This window comes from Leucoraja erinacea, chromosome 38, assembly GCF_028641065.1.
Source record: "Leucoraja erinacea ecotype New England chromosome 38, Leri_hhj_1, whole genome shotgun sequence".
In the NCBI taxonomy this organism is placed as follows: domain Eukaryota; kingdom Metazoa; phylum Chordata; class Chondrichthyes; order Rajiformes; family Rajidae; genus Leucoraja; species Leucoraja erinaceus.
The window spans coordinates 5,516,050-5,531,942 of NC_073414.1; the positions used below are offsets into that span (position 1 = coordinate 5,516,050).

At 46.3% G+C, this 15,893-nt stretch overlaps 1 protein-coding gene across 1 annotated transcript; it reads left to right on the top strand.

The window, feature by feature from the left end:
• The first annotated feature begins 162 nt into the window (after positions 1-162).
• On the top strand, positions 163-7,438 carry exosc5 (exosome component 5). Its single transcript, XM_055663686.1, has 6 exons — positions 163-316; positions 3,287-3,400; positions 4,403-4,524; positions 5,412-5,552; positions 6,510-6,599; positions 7,063-7,438. The coding sequence occupies exons 1-6, from the start codon at positions 214-216 to the stop codon at positions 7,159-7,161; spliced, it is 669 nt and encodes a 222-aa protein (XP_055519661.1). The 5' UTR covers positions 163-213; the 3' UTR covers positions 7,162-7,438.
• Positions 7,439-15,893: the final 8,455 nt, after the last annotated feature.

Sequence of the window (15,893 nt, forward strand, 5' to 3'; positions counted from 1 at the left end):
ACCGCCGACAAATTCCCTTCAGAGAAACTAATTTAAACCAGGCGTGCGTTGGACATCTGTGGTTGTGGGGGCCTGGATGGGGGATGTCGCGGGTTGCCTCTCCCGCAGCGGATTGGCCGGGGTGGGCGGGTCCGGCCGCTGATTGGTGGAGGGCGCTGTCCGTCAGGCGCGGTGACGCGGGTAGAGTGCGCCGCCGGGTGGGCGGGAAACAAAATGGCGGCGGCGGCGGTTGGGGGCGAGATGCAGCTGCTGCGCCCGTTCTGCTGCGAACACGGACTCCTGTCCCGGCCCGACGGCTCGGCCTGTTTCACACAAGGTGGGTGCTGCTGTGCTGCTGTGCTGCACGGCCCTTGCCACGGCCCGCAGGGACACGCCAGTGTTTAACAAGGAACTGCAGATGCTGGAAAATCCTCATCTCCCTGCTGCCGTCAGGTAGAAGGTACATGAGCGCATGCAGGTGCAGCAGGCAGTGAAGAAAGCGAATGGTATGTTAGCATTCATATGTTAGCATTCTTAGCAAAAGGATTTGAGTATAGGAGCAGGGAGGTTCTACTGCAGAGGAGGAGAGAGGACGGATGAGTGCGCAGTTCAGAAAAGAAAGAGTACAATTTGATTTGGTAGATATTTTGCAAGGGAGTTCATATAAGTGCTATCAAATCCTGCTGCTTTTTCTTAGGGTAACCAATTTGTTCGGAAGGATATAGGTTATTAGTATATTGAATGGTGTTGTTTGATCCACACTCCATGCCAGTTGGTGGCGGTAATGCACCAAAAACGTTGTTTGCCAACCGCCAAAAAACACTGCATAGAAACATAGAAATTAGGTGCAGGAGTAGGCCATTCGGCCCTTCGAGCCTGCACCGCCATTCAATATGATCATGGCTGATCATCCAACTCAGTATCCCGTACCTGCCTTCTCTCCATACCCCCTGATCCCCTTAGCCACAAGGGCCACATCTAACTCCCTCTTAAATATAGCCAATGAACTGGCCTCAACTACCCTCTGTGGCAGAGAGTTCCAGAGATTCACCACTCTCTGCGTGAAAAAAGTTCTTCTCATCTCGGTTTTAAAGGATTTCCCCTTTATCCTTAAGCTGTGACCCCTTGTCCTGGACTTCCCTAACATCGGGAACAATCTTCCTGCATCTAGCCTGTCCAACCCCTTAAGAATTTTGTAAGTTTCTATAAGATCCCCTCTCAATCTTCTAAATTCTAGAGAGTATAAACCAAGTCTATCCAGTCTTTCTTCATAAGACAGTCCTGACATCCCAGGAATCAGTCTGGTGAACCGTCTCTGCACTCCCTCTATGGCAATAATGTCCTTCCTCAGATTTGGAGACCAAAACTGTACGCAATACTCCATGTGTGGTCTCACCAAGACCCTGTACAACTGCAGTAGAACCTCTCTGCTCCTATACTCAAACCCTTTTGCAATGAAAGCTAACATACCATTCGCTTTCTTTACTGCCTGCTGCACCTGCATGCCTACCTTCAATGACTGGTGTACCATGACACCCAGGTCTCGCTGCATCTCCCCCTTTCCCAATCGGCCACCATTTAGATAATAGTCTGCTTTCCTATTTTTGCCACCAAAATGGATAACCTCACATTTATCCACGAAAGCGAATGGTATGTTAGCATTCATATGTTAGCATTCTTAGCAAAAGGATTTGAGTATAGGAGCAGGGAGGTTCTACTGCAGAGGAGGAGAGAGGACGGATGAGTGAGCAGTTCAGAAAAGAAAGAGTACAATTTGATTTGGTAGATATTTTGCAAGAGAGTTCATATAAGTGCTATCAAATCCTGTTGCTTTTTCTTAGGGTAACCAATTTGTTCGGAAGGATATAGGTTATTAATATATGTAATGGTGTTGTTTGATCCACACTCCATGCCAGTTGGTGGCAGTAATGCACCAAAAAAGTTGTTTGCCAACCGCCAAAAAACACTGCATAGAAGAAGAAGAAGAAGGTTCTACTGCAGTTGTACAGGGTCTTGGTGAGACCACACCTGGAGTATTGCGTACAGTTTTTGTCTCCTGATCTGAGGAAAGACATTCTTGCCATAGAGGGAGTCCAGAGAATGTTCACCAGACTGATTCCTGGGAAGAGATGGAAAGTCTGGATTGGGGTACTCGCTAGAATTTAGAGATGAGGGGGGATCTTATAGAAACTTACAAAATTCTTAAGGGGTTGGACAGGCTAGATGCAGGAAGATTGTTCCCGATGTTGGGGAAGTCCAGAACAAGGGGACACAGTTTAAGGAAAAGGGGGAAATCTTTTAGGACCGAGAGGAGAAAATAATTTTTTACACAGTGAGTGGTTAATCTGTGGAATTCTCTGCCACAGAAGGTAGTTGAGGTCAGTTCATTGGCTATATTTAAGAGGGAGTTAGACGTGGCCCTTGTGGCTAGGGGGATCAGGGGGTATGGAGAGAAGGCTGGTATGGGATATTGATTTGGATGATCAGCCATGATCATATTGAATGGCGGTGCAGGCTCGAAGGGCTGAATGGCCTACTCCTGCACCTATTGTCTATGTTACTGTGAAAAGATTTCCATAAGGTAGACAAAAGTGCTGAAGAAACTCAGCGGATGCAGCAGCATCTCAGGAGCGAAGGAAATAGGCAACGTTTCGGGCCAAAACCCTTCTTCAAGAAGCCCGAAACGTTGCCTATTTCCTTCGCTCCATAGATGCTGCCTCACCTGCTGAGTTTCACCAGCATTTTTGTCTACTTTCGATTTTCCAGCATCTGCAGTTCCTTCTTAAATGGCTTTCCATAAGCTGTGTTTAAACTGTACAACTCCTCCCCTTTCTGTCGTGGGGTAAACACGCGCGCCCCCCTCCCCCCCCCCCTTCCAACTAACCCCATTGATTCCCCCTTGCCTTGTGCCAACCTCACACTATCCTCTGCTCCAGTGGTCCCTCGGGGCTGAGGATGTTGCATCCACTTAGGTTTAGTAGGTGGTGTATGAGATGGTGAGCTCATTATGCCTTGTCTTGATCCTAAACATCACCTATCGCTTTTCTCCAGAGATGCTGCCTGACCTGCTGAGTTACTCCAGCATTTTGTGTCTATCTTTGGTAGAAACTCGCATCTGCAAGTCTTTGTTTCTACAATTAAACAGTGCAGCTGATTAATTTTTTTCTGTTGTCAAGAGGATACCTTTTCACCTGGTTAACTTTTACTTTGGAGAAGTTGTAACAGCATCACTAAACGCATTGTTGCGACGTATTGACCGTGTGTGGCAATGTTGACACCTGCCTGTGCTAATATGTTTTAATCACAGGAGATACAACAGTTCTGGCTGCTGTATACGGACCCGCCGAGGTGAAAGTGAGCAAAGAGATCTTCGACAAAGCCACACTGGATGTCCTACTCAAGCCAAAAGTCGGGTTACCAAGTAAGTCCCGAGAGACCATGTTGAGGGAAACATCCAATTAGCTCCCTGGGCAAGAATGAAGACTGACATGTGGGACTGTTTTAGGTGGGCTGTAGATTGGGATCTGGGTGGATTGCCGTTTGGTGGGAAATAGTTTGTACACAAACGCAAAAACTTTCTTTGAGAAGTCTCTGGCATAGAGCACTCTGACAGCTTGCTTCTTCATCCACTGTGGGTTTGTGTCATAGAACACAGAAACAGGCCCTTCAGTCCACCGTTCCCTGCAGACCACTGAGAATATTCCAATCCTTGTATTCCTATCAACTCTCCCCAGATTCTTCTACCCCCTCACCGACAGACTAGGGAAAATCTAGAGCGGCCAATTAACCTACTAACCCGTACATCTTCGGGATATGGAAGAGAACCAGAGCACTTGGCAGGAGGGAATTGTGGTCGCAAGGAGAGCATGCAAACTCCACACAGACAACAGTACCTGAGGCTGGATCTGAGGAGTCTCAAGTATTCTGAGGCAGTGTTACTGTGCCACCCAAGTTAATAATACCACAGATCCTCTAATGCACTGTGTTACCCAAGTAGTTAGTGCCTCTAATGAGGAACTTCTTTAGCCAGATGGTGGCGAGTCTGTGGAATTCATTGCCGCAGGTGGCATGGGGCCCACGATATTGGGTATTTTTAAAGTGGCGATTGATAGGTTCTTGATTTGTAAGGGCATCAAAGGTTACAGAGAGAAGGCAGGAGAATGGAGTTGTGAGAGAAAAATAGCTCGGCCTGATTGAATGGTGGAGTAGACTCAAGTCTGCTCCTATGGTCTGCTGGGTTGAGAATATTGTTGGTTGACAAAAGAGCTGGAGAAATGTAGCGGTTGCAGCAGCATCTATGGAGTGAAGGAAATGGGCAACGTTTCGGGCCAAAACCCTTCTTCAGAGTGATGTCGGAGAATGTTGCTGCTGTTATACATATTATCTGACGTCATGCATTCACGTTGATTTTGCTTTTCCAAAGGTGTCGCAGAGAAGAGCAAGGAGCAGATGATTCGAAACACCTGTGAGGCCACCGTGCTGACGGCCCTCCACCCGCGATCCTCCATCACCGTTGTACTGCAGGTCATCCACGACTCTGGATCTGTATCCTGACCGTGGTGACAGGTCGGTCACTGTGCCAGCCTCTGATCCCCATAGGCTCCAACAGAAAGACATGGCGATGCAGCGGTAGAGTTGTGGCCCTGCAGCGCCAGAGACCCGGGTTCGATCCTGATTACGGGTGCTGTCTGTATGGAGTTTGTACATTCTCCCCGGGTGCTCCGGTTTCCTCCCACACTCCAAAGACGTACAGGTTTATAGGCTAATTGGCTTGGTATAAATGTAAACTGTTCCTAGTGTGTGTGTAGGATAGTGTTAGTGTGTGTGGATCGCTGGTCAGTGTGGACTCGTTGGGCTGAATGGCCTGATTCCACACTGTATCTCTAAACTAAACCAAACCTTTAATTAACATGCTACCACTTGGATGTTCCAAATTGCTTTAATGCTGATGGAGACTAGTTAGTCTTGTAAAGTAGGAATTATGGTGATAATAAATGTGGTAAAGTCCCACCAACATCCAGTTTTGATGAGCAATCTGCTGGAGGAATTCAGTGGGTTGAGCAGCTTCTGTGTGGGAGGGGGGAGATGCAGCGTCTCAAGCAGAAATGTTGACCATTCCTTTCCCCCCACAGATGCCTCTCGGCTCTATGTAGGATAGAACTAGTATAGGGGCTGATTGGTGGGCTGAAAGGCCTGCTCCCGTGCTGCACCTCTAAACCATATTATTCCTTAAGCCTCAGCAGATGCATCGGCACAATTTCAATTATTCAGTTTTCCATAAACGATGTACATGAATATAAAGTAGAAGGGAATTGATATTCAACTAACTTTCTCATCAGGCTCAATTTACAACTTTCAAGGTAAGCACCATTTTGCCAGCTTCTGTTGTTGAAGTTTCCATTCCCCGTGAGATCCTTAACAGCCAGGAGTAGCTGCTGTCCTGTTGCCTAAACGCTGCCTGCATGGCGCTAATGGACGCTGGGCTCCCAATGAAAAGTGTCTTCTGTGGGATTACATGCATGATCGACCCTGACAGAAACATCCTCCTAGACCCAACAACAACGATGGAGAAGGTTGGTGATGTGAAATCCCTGGACTCTTAAGAGCCCTCAATTACTAATTAATCTGCCATTGCAGTTAGGAGTTTGTATTCATCTTTCACCCCAGAATGTTTTGCAGTTAATTAATTGTTTGGTTCAGATTTATAGCATTGAAACGGGCCCTTTGACCCACCGAGTCCATGCCGACCATCGATCAACTGTCCAGACTAGTTCTATGTCATCCCACTTTCTCATCCTCATGAGGGGTAATTTCACAAAAGCCAATTAACCTACAAATCCAAGCGTGTTTGGAATGTGGGATCGCCCAGAGAAAAAACCCACGCAGTCACAAGAAGAATGTGCAAACTCCATGAAGATAGCACATGAACCGGGTCCCTGCTGCGACACTGTGCTGCCACTAAACCAGCCAGCTAACACACCAGTATTCCCAGAGTGATGAATGACTCTTGCCTCCATCTCTTCAATGCTCCCTCCTTCCCCCCCCCCCCCCTCCCCCTCCGCCCTCTACTTTCAGTCTAAGGAAGGTCCCTGACCCGCAACCTCACCCATCCTTATTCTCCAGCAATGCTGCCTGACCCTCTGAAACACTCTGGCACATTGTGTATCTTGTGTATAGCTTTATAGATGACTGCATCGACTGCTTTTTCATGGAGTGGATTGCAGTAGGATGCACGACTGGCCATTTCCAGGCTCTCGGTTTATGCTAGACTAGAGGATCCTTCATGGAGCGTGAATGTTACCAACAGGGCCTCATGACACTATCATTCAAGTCACGATTTAATGTTTTGGTTCCTAGATCAACCCCATTCTCTGAATATCTTAAAGGATGACTTGTACTGCTGTCGATTACCAGATGGTTGAGTTTAACTAACGTTGGATAGATGTTGCTACTCATTGTTGTTACCATCGTTGCTTTCATTGTGGGAAGGTGGCTCGCCAGCCTCTAATTCTTCCCCTTATTTGTTCCAGGAGGCAGCTGCTGTCCTCACCTTCTCCATCGACAGTGTTGAGAAGCAACTGCTCACGTTGTCCACAAAGGGTTCCTATTCTGTTGAGGAGGTCAGTGTGCAACCATTTATTTATTTTTTTCCCTCCTTCCTCTTTAGTTCCTCCTTGTCTTGGCTACTGATAGAAGGCCTATAGGGGCAGGCTATCCTATTTTATCATCAATAATCCTCATAGATTTCTTCTGCTCATTTGACAATTGGCAGCAGCTTGGACTCCTTGTGCATGTATTGCCAGATTTCCCCGGGATACCTTCTACCCTCAACACCGTTCTACTTCCTGTTCCCCGTAACCTTTGGAGGATTTTACCAATCAATAATTTCAGGGCACATGACAATAAAACACTTGAGTGTAATTAAAAAAATAAGTAATCATGAAAGTAGCAAAATGCCCGTGAGATTTCCTACTGGTAATTTTTCCTTCAAGTGCATCAGTGTTTAGGTGTATTGCTCCTTTCTTGGGCAATAATGTCAGGCACTCCTTGTGACCTTGCTAACGTGCTTGCCTTCTGTTTCAGCTCCAGCAGTGTGTTGCGATATGCCAGAAGGCAGCGGAGAAGATCTTTCAGTTCTACAGGGACTTGGTAAGCAGAAGATACTCGAAACTGAATGAATGAATGGGTGGGTGAAGAAATGGACCACCTAGTCCGAGTTTTGTCACACTGGAGGTGAGGACGATGGAGATGTACTCCCCAGTAAGAAGCAGCAGCTGGGCTCTGCTTGACCCAACCCCTGGATGTGCTGGCACGTGCCCGAGAGACTGCAGGCCAATTACATCGTCCCCAGCAGTGCAACTTTCCACATGAGCTGTGTCAAACACTGGCTGAATATGCCTCTGAGAGTCGAAAAGAAGGAATACATTTTAAGAAATAAAATTCTGCTGATTTTTTTTAATTGTGTTTCATGCTAATTTAACACTTGTCATTTCAGAAGAAACAGTTTGGTTACAGCCATGCAAATCAGTACATTTAAATACATCCTGATTCTCTGCTATCCAATGCTATCACCATGTAGTGTGATAGTCTAAAGAAAGGTTTCGGCCCGAAACGTCACCCATTTCCTTTGCTCCATAGATGCTGCTGCACCCGCTGAGTTTCTCCAGCATTTTTGTGTACCTTCGATCTTCCAGCATCTGCAGTTCCTTCTTGAACGCCATGTAGTGTTGAGTTTAGAGATGGCTCGAAGGGCAGAAAGATCTACTCCTGCACCTATTGTCTTATGTTTCTATAGCGGAGTCAAGGGCACAGAAAGTTGTGAATCTGCGGAATTACTGTTTCTCACCAAGATAGACACAAAAAACCGGAGTAACTCAACGGAACATCTCTGGAGAGAAGGAATGGGTCTTCTTCTTGCGTATGGCGTGCACAGCTTAAAGTTGTAAGACTTGTTTTGTTTGATCTTCCATTTGTGCACGCCTGGCTGACTGCATTCGTCGAAACAGGGTGGACCATGTGAAGGTTGTAATCTCCCACTCTAAGGAATGGGTAACATTTTGGGTCAAGACCCTTCTTCAGGGATAAGGGAAACAAAATATATTATAGACGATGTGGTGAGATAAAGAACAATGAATGAAAGATATGCAACAAAAGTAACGATGATAAAGGAATAACTGGCCATTGTTAGCTGTTTGTTGGATGAAGATGAGAAGCTAGTGCGACCTGGGTTCCCTGTTTCTCACACTCCCTCAAGCTCTTTCTCATGCTCTTGGTGTAATAGTAAAACTAAAGGTCTTAAAGGATTTTATTTTACATTTAAGTGGCTCAAAATTTAAATTAGCATTACTCTAATCCAGAGGGAACCGATTAAGGTAATGCTCAGTTGCCTCTATTGCTCGGACCTGTGTATTCATTTCACATAGGTAGATAATCGTGAAAAATAAGCCGAGGATGATAAAGCATTAAACGCTTGCCTCCGCACAAGTGTCAGAAATGCCCGAAGATGCCAAACAGTGCCGCTGCGAATTGCAGACAAATTCAGGATATGCATTGCACTCACAGGCCAGGATTGAGAGAGTGGGGGTTTAAATGTCAGTTCTGTAAGTCTGCATCAAATTCCAGAGTATACAAGCCCAGCTGTTCCAATCTCTCAGAATATGACAGTCCCGCCAACCTTGTAAACATATGCTACACTTCCTCAATAGCAAGAATGTCCTTCCTCAAATTAGGGGACCAAAACTGCACACAATACTCCAGGTGTGGTCTCGCTAGGGCCCTGTAGATGAAGGTCATCATGGACTCAGTGGAGTCGTTATCTATGACTCTAATATAACCATATAACAATTACAGCACGGAAACAGGCCATCTCGACCCTTCTAGTCCGTGCCGAATATAACTATAACAACATTTAAAATATTTATACGTGTACTGTAGGTGGATAATAAATGTATGTATTTCTATCAGGGTTAGTTTATAGTTTAGTTTGGGGAAACAGTGTGGATACAGGACTTTCGGCCTACCGAGTCCTTGCCGACCATAGATTGTCCATTCAAGTTCTATCCTACAATAGGGGCAATTTACAGAAGCCAATTAACCTACATACCTCCATGTATTTTGAATGTGGGAGGAAACCGGAGCACCCCTGAGAAAACCCACGTGGTCATGGGGAGAACGCACAAACAGACAGCACCCATAGTCTGGATCGAACCCTGGTCTCTGGCGCTGTGAGGCAGCAACTCTTCCCCTGCGCCACCGTGCTGCCCCTGTGCCATCCACTCAACTGTGACGTTCACGAGAAAACTATCCAAGTTTGCCCAAACTTTCGTCATAACTAATTCCCTCCAATCCAGGCAGCAGTCTCTTCTGCACCCTCTCCAAAGCCTGCTATTCCTTCCTGTGATGTGGCAACCAAAACTACGCACGGTACTCCAAATGCGGTCTAACCAAAGTCCTATAAAGCTGCAACATGGCTTCTTGCCCAGACTGATGAAAGCAAGCGTATCATATTTGCTTGGATTTAGCTCTTCGGGATAAAGGATTCACCGTTTGACCTGTTTTTACAAAATGTTAAATGGTCAGCTTGACATAGACTACAAGACCTACACCAACCCTATCTACCTGTTTACCCTGTTTCACCCTCCTACCATCCGGGAGGCGCGACAGGTCTCTCCGTTGCCGAACCAGCAGGTCGAGGAACAGCTTCTTTCCGGCGGCTGTCACTCTACTCAACAACGTACCTCGGTGACTGCCAATCACCACCCCCCCAGTCCCCCCCCCCTGTGATGTGGACACTTATTATTATTTATTCAAATCGTTTGCTATGTCGCTCTTCCACTGGAGATGCTAAATGCATTTTGTTGAATCTGTACTGTACACTGACAATTACAATTAAAATTGATTCTGAATCTGAATCTGAAAACCAAACCAATTAGGAGCAGGCGAGGGCATTCGATCCAATTTGTGATCCCAGAAACATCAACAAAGACAGATGTGTACAGCAATTCGTTCTTCCCCCGCACAATTAAAGCACGGAATAATCTCCACCCAACTATAGTTACCCAACCAGATGCAACTAAATTTAAAGTAGCTCTTTCTTCCCAATAACCCTTTCTGGCTTAAGCTTTCCCTTCACCACCTCCAGTTTAAATTCCAGTTGGAATATTTTGGAGGACCAAGAAACCAAGAACCAAGAAAGGGATCAAGAGATATGGGGGAAAAAGCAGGAACGTCGTTCTGATTTTAGATGATCAACCAAGATCATATTGGATGGCGGTGCTAGCTCAAAGGGCCGAATGGCCTGCTCCTGCACATATTTTTCTATGTTCCCTGTTTTCTATATGGCTTTGTTATCACTCTTTAGTGCCCTGTGTTGCAACGTTCAGGGAGATCGGGACTTGGAATAACAATAAATAAATAAAGCTATTTAACTAGTAGCATCTCATAAAATAATAAACTTGGTTGACTTCTACACTTTCATTATAGTTTGCAGGATGTTTAATCAGCTGTTGAGGTGAATGAATTCCACGTGTGTTTACAGATGTTATCATTTTATTAATTTATTGGGTAAATATAAGCGACTTTTTATGACAGTTGCATACGCAGCAGTAAAACTCCAGTGGCCTCTTAATAGGGTTGCCAACTGTCCCGTATTAGCCGGGACATCGCGTATACAGTGGCTTGCAAACGTTTTCATACCCCTTGAACTTTTCCACATTTTGTCATGTTACAACTACAAACGTAAATGTATTTTATTGGGATTTTATGTGATAGACCAACACAAAGTGGTGCATAATTGTGAAGTGGAAGGGAAATGATACATATGCGCCACTTTGTGTTGGTCTATCACATAAAATCCCAATAAAATACATTTACGTTTGTGGTTGTAACATGACAAAATGTGGAAAAGTTCAAGGGGTATGAAAACTTTTGCAAGCCACTGTATTGGGCTGAATTGGTTTGTCCCGTACGAGACTGCCCTTGTCCCGTATTTGACCGCTACTACTCGGGTCGAGGGGACCGTTGGGTCGGAACGCCGCGTTCGGCCCCGCCTCACCCGTCCCGACGTAGTGCAGCCCATGGAGTGCAGCAGCAGCACCTCGCCAGTGGCCCCGTCGGTCGGCAGCCCGGCCTTCGGACCTTCGCTTACCGCCGACACCACCACCCCTCCTCCTTCTCACGGCCGATCGTTGGTTCATGAGTTGAATGGGGCGCCGGTCTTTGCATGTGACGTTGAGCGGCCCGGGCCAAAACTCCTCAGCTGGCCCGCCGGCTGGGCTTTGTGTGCAGTCCAGCACCCGGGCCAACTCATCATTCACCCAGACACAGCCCAGTCGGTCAACGAATTGCCCGGGAGTTTATCCCTCATTTTGACCTTTTGTCCCTTATTTGGGAGTGAGCAAGTTGGCGACTATAGTTCTTAACTATCCCCTGACTCTCAGTCAGAAGAAGGGTCTCGACCCAAAGGTCACCCTCAGCAGGACAGGCAGCATCTCTGGAGAAAAGGAATAGGTGACGTTTGGGGTTGAGACCCTTCTTCTGACTGAGAGTCAGGGGATATTTCAGAGGCTTTTGGAGTTTTACTGCTGCGTATGGAACTGCAATCAAAAGTTGCACGTGAGTTAACTCAATCCTCACTAATTGTGTATAAAATCATGAGAGGGATAGATCTGGTAGATACACAGGGTCTCTTGCCCAGAGTAGGGGAATCGAGGACCAGAGGACATTCAGTAGGTTCAAGGTGAAGGGGAATAGATTTAATAGGAATCTGAGGGGTAACTCTTTCACACAAAGGGTGGTGGGTGTATGGAACAAGCTGCCAGAGGAGGTCGTTGAGGCTGGGACTATCCCAACAGTTATGAAACATTTGGACAGGTACATGGATAGGGCAGGTGTGGAGAGATATGGACCAAACACAGGCAGGTGGGACTAGTGTAGTTGGGACATGTTGGTCGGAGTGGGCAATTTGGGCCACAGGGCCTGTTTCCACACTGTGTCACTCTGTGACTCTAATTGAATGCAACTGTTGCTGCTCAGGCTGTGGCTTCAGCTCAGTCCGGAGCGCTGTCCAAGGTGCTGCTGCTTTCCAGCAGGTAGACGCTGTCCAAGGTGCTGGTTCTTCATCTCCTGCAGGCCCGTCTGCTGTTAACAGGGACCAGAGCAGCATTTGTGGGAGGGTGCTACGTAACAATGTGTACTCGAGTCTCAGAATCCCCCTTTTCAATGCTACAAGTGACCTTACCACAAATTTGTGTTTTTTTTTATTGTATGCATTAGTGGATGTGGCACAGTGGCGCAATGGTAGAGTTGCTCTCTCACAGTGCCAGAGACCCCGGTTTTATTCTGACTACATAGAAACATAGAAACATAGACAATAGGTGCAGGAGTAGGCCATTCGGCCCTTCGAGCCTGCACCGCCATTCAATATGATCATGGCTGATCATCCAACTCAGTATCCCGTACCTGCCTTCTCTCCATACCCCCTGATCCCCTTAGCCACAAGGGCCATATCTAACTCCCTCTTAAATATAGCCAATGAACTGGCCTCAACTACCCTCTGTGGCAGAGAGTTCCAGAGATTCACCACTCTCTGTGTGAAAAAAGTTCTTCTCATCTCGGTTTTAAAGGATTTCCCCCTTATCCTTAAGCTGTGACCCCTTGTCCTGGACTTCCCTAACATCGGGAACAATCTTCCTGCATCTAGCCTGTCCAACCCCTTAAGAATTTTGTAAGTTTCTATAAGATCCCCTCTCAATCTCCTAAATTCTAGAGAGTATAAACCAAGTCTATCCAGTCTTTCTTCACAAGACAGTCCTGACATCCCAGGAAACAGTCTGGTGAACCGTCTCTGCACTCCCTCTATGGCAATAATGTCATTCCTCAGATTTGGAGACCAAAACTGTACGCAATACTCCAGGTGTGGTCTCACCAAGACCCTGTACAACTACAGTAGAACCTCCCTGCTCCTATACTCAGTCTTCCACACAAATAACTCAGCGACTACGGGTGCTGTCTGTATGGAGTTTGAACGTTCTCCCCGTGAACTGCGTGGGTTTTCTCTGGGTGCTCCGGTTTCCTCCCACACTCCAAAGATGCGCAGCTTTGTAGGCTAATAGGCTGGATGGATTTAAGAGAGAGTTAGATAGAGCTCTAGGGGCTAGTAGAGTCAAGGGATATGGGGAGAAGCAAGGCATTGATAGGGGACGATCAGCCATGATCACAATGAATGCCATTGCTGGCTCGTAGGGCCGAATGGCCTCCTCCAGCACCGATTTTCTATGTTTCTATGTAATTGGCTTGGTATAATTGTAAATTGTCCCTAGTGTGTGTAGGATAGTGTTGGTGTGCGGGGATCGCTGGTCGGTGCGGACTCGAGGGGCCGAAGGGCCTCTTATCGCACTCTATCTCTAATCTAAACTCAACTAAATTAAACATTGTGGGATTTTATGAGGAAAATATTTTTTATACAATTGGGGTTTAGAGTTCACTGAGGAAGTAGTGGAGGCAAATGTAATGGTGGTGTTGAAAAGGGAGCTGGATTTAAGTATCTGCAAGAAAAGAATGCGCAGGAGAGAGACTGGGGGAGTGGAACTGCTGGATTGCTCTTACATGAAGCCAGTATAAACTCAATGGGTCGAATGGCCTTCTTCCACACTGTAACCTTTCAGTAATGTTTCAGAATCGAGTGTCTCAACTACTGATCACCAATATTAATAATAATAATAATAATAATAATTTTATTTATAGAGCACTTTAAAAACAAACATAGCTGCAACAAAGTGCTGTACATCACTAATCATTGACAAAAAAGTTAACACACACCAAAAATAACAATCAAAAGAAATAGTAGGAAAAGACATGTAAAATAAAGAAACATCAAAAACACCACAAACAGAAGCAAAGCCTCAGGCATGGTCAAAAGCCAGGGAGTACAAATGCGTTTTAACACTGGATTTGAAGATGATATTAAGTCATACTTGATACACTAGTCCAGGGGTTCCCAACCTTGTTCGTCCCGTTTACCCCGGGCAACTTTAATAGCACATAACAATGTTATTTCACTTATTTATGAACAATTAATGATGAACAGATACCGGTATACTGGAACCAAACGCAGTCAGTCAACGAGAAAATAAATGTTCTAATACAGAATCAATAAATTTACCCCCCTGGGTTAGACGACATTACCCCCTGGTTGGGAACCCTTGCACTAGTCCGCCACCTTCACTAGATGATGGACTCTGTGAGGTTCAGCTCCTGTTGAAACACCTCTACTCCCTGGTGATTTCTGAGAACACAGAGGGAAAGAGGGTAGGCGAGGGAGCTGGAGTAACTCAGCGAGTCAGGCAGGATCTGTGGGGGACATGGATTGGCAATGTTCCGTTTCAGGACCATCCTTCAGATTGGATCCTTATCACTTGCCATCCTGCCCCCAACATCTCATCCTCTTTCTTCACACACCCCACCACGATCTGACGATGCCTGACGTGTCCCGACTGCCTGGGCGGCGGTAAAGTTACTGCCTTACAGAAACGGCGACACTGGTTCGATCCTAACTACCGGTGCTGTCTATGTGGAGTTTGTCCGTTCTCCCCGTGACCTGCGTGGGTTTTTTTCCGGGAGCTCCGGTCTCCTTCCACCTTCCAAAGACGTGCAGGTTTAATTGGCTTGGTATCATTGTAAATTGTCCTTAGTGTGTGTGTGGGGTAGTGTTAATGTGCTTCCAGTGCCGACTCGAAGGACCTGATTCCGCACTGTATCTCTAAACTAAACTAAACTAAAGACTGGAAACATCATCCACCCATGTTCTCCAGAGATGCTGCCTGACCAGCTGAGGTATTACAGCACTTGTGTCCTTTCTTTGTAAACCAGCATCTGCAGTTCCTTGTATCTCCTCTCCCCACTCATTTCACCTTTCTCTAACCCTTTTTTCTTGTCTCAACCTACTTCCCTCTATCATTGTGTAAACAAAACATTAAGCCATCAAGGCATTAATGGCTAGATTAGTAAAACCTATATATGGAGGAGCAACAACCTCTGGTACTCTAGTTATTACAACTTGCCAGTCAAAAAAAGACCCATTTACATCTACCCTCTGTTTCCTGTTATCCAGACAATCTTCTGTACACACTAACACATTTCTTATTTGATACATGCACCTTGCCACATGCCTTGTGGAAATCTAAGTTTAATGCGTTCACTGGTATCATGTTATTCACAGCATACGTTATCCATCGAAGGACACCAATAAATTGCACAAATATTTTAGTTTTGTTTAGTTTAGATATACAGCGCGGAAACCGCGTGCAGACGTGGCGCCGATGGACGAGAAGTCGAACCGAATGAACCCAAGCACCAAATTGTAAGCGGCCGAAGGTGCGCATCCCTCGGGACAGCCCCCACTCTCCCACGTTCACCCTCCGCGGGCTGTGGGTCGGGTGGAGCGGAGGCGTGGGACAATGTTCATCCCTCCACAGTGATGTGATGGACATGGGGGACGTCATGTCCGTTATTTGACTTTTCTGTTGAGCGGCATTCAGTCCTTTGGCCTGTAGGCGGCGCCGCCTTTCGGGTAGATGACGTTTCGACAGAGCGGCCATTCGGTGAGTTTGCTTTTAGTTTGCATTTAGCCGTCCCATCCTTTCGAAACAGGGTGGACCACGTGAAGGTTGCAATCTCCCACCCCTGTCCAACTTATTGCATTTATGTGGTCTCCTTCCTGTTGGCCCCTCTTTTGTAGTTTGGCCAAACAAGTTAAGCCCAGTTCAGGCCAATTCAGTTTAGTTTAAAGTCACGTGTACCGAGGTACAGTGAAAAGCTTTTGTTGTGTGTATCCAGTCAGCGGACAGACAATACACGATTACAATCAGGCCATTTACAGTGTATATAGTACTGCCAAGTCAGTGGATATTTTAAAG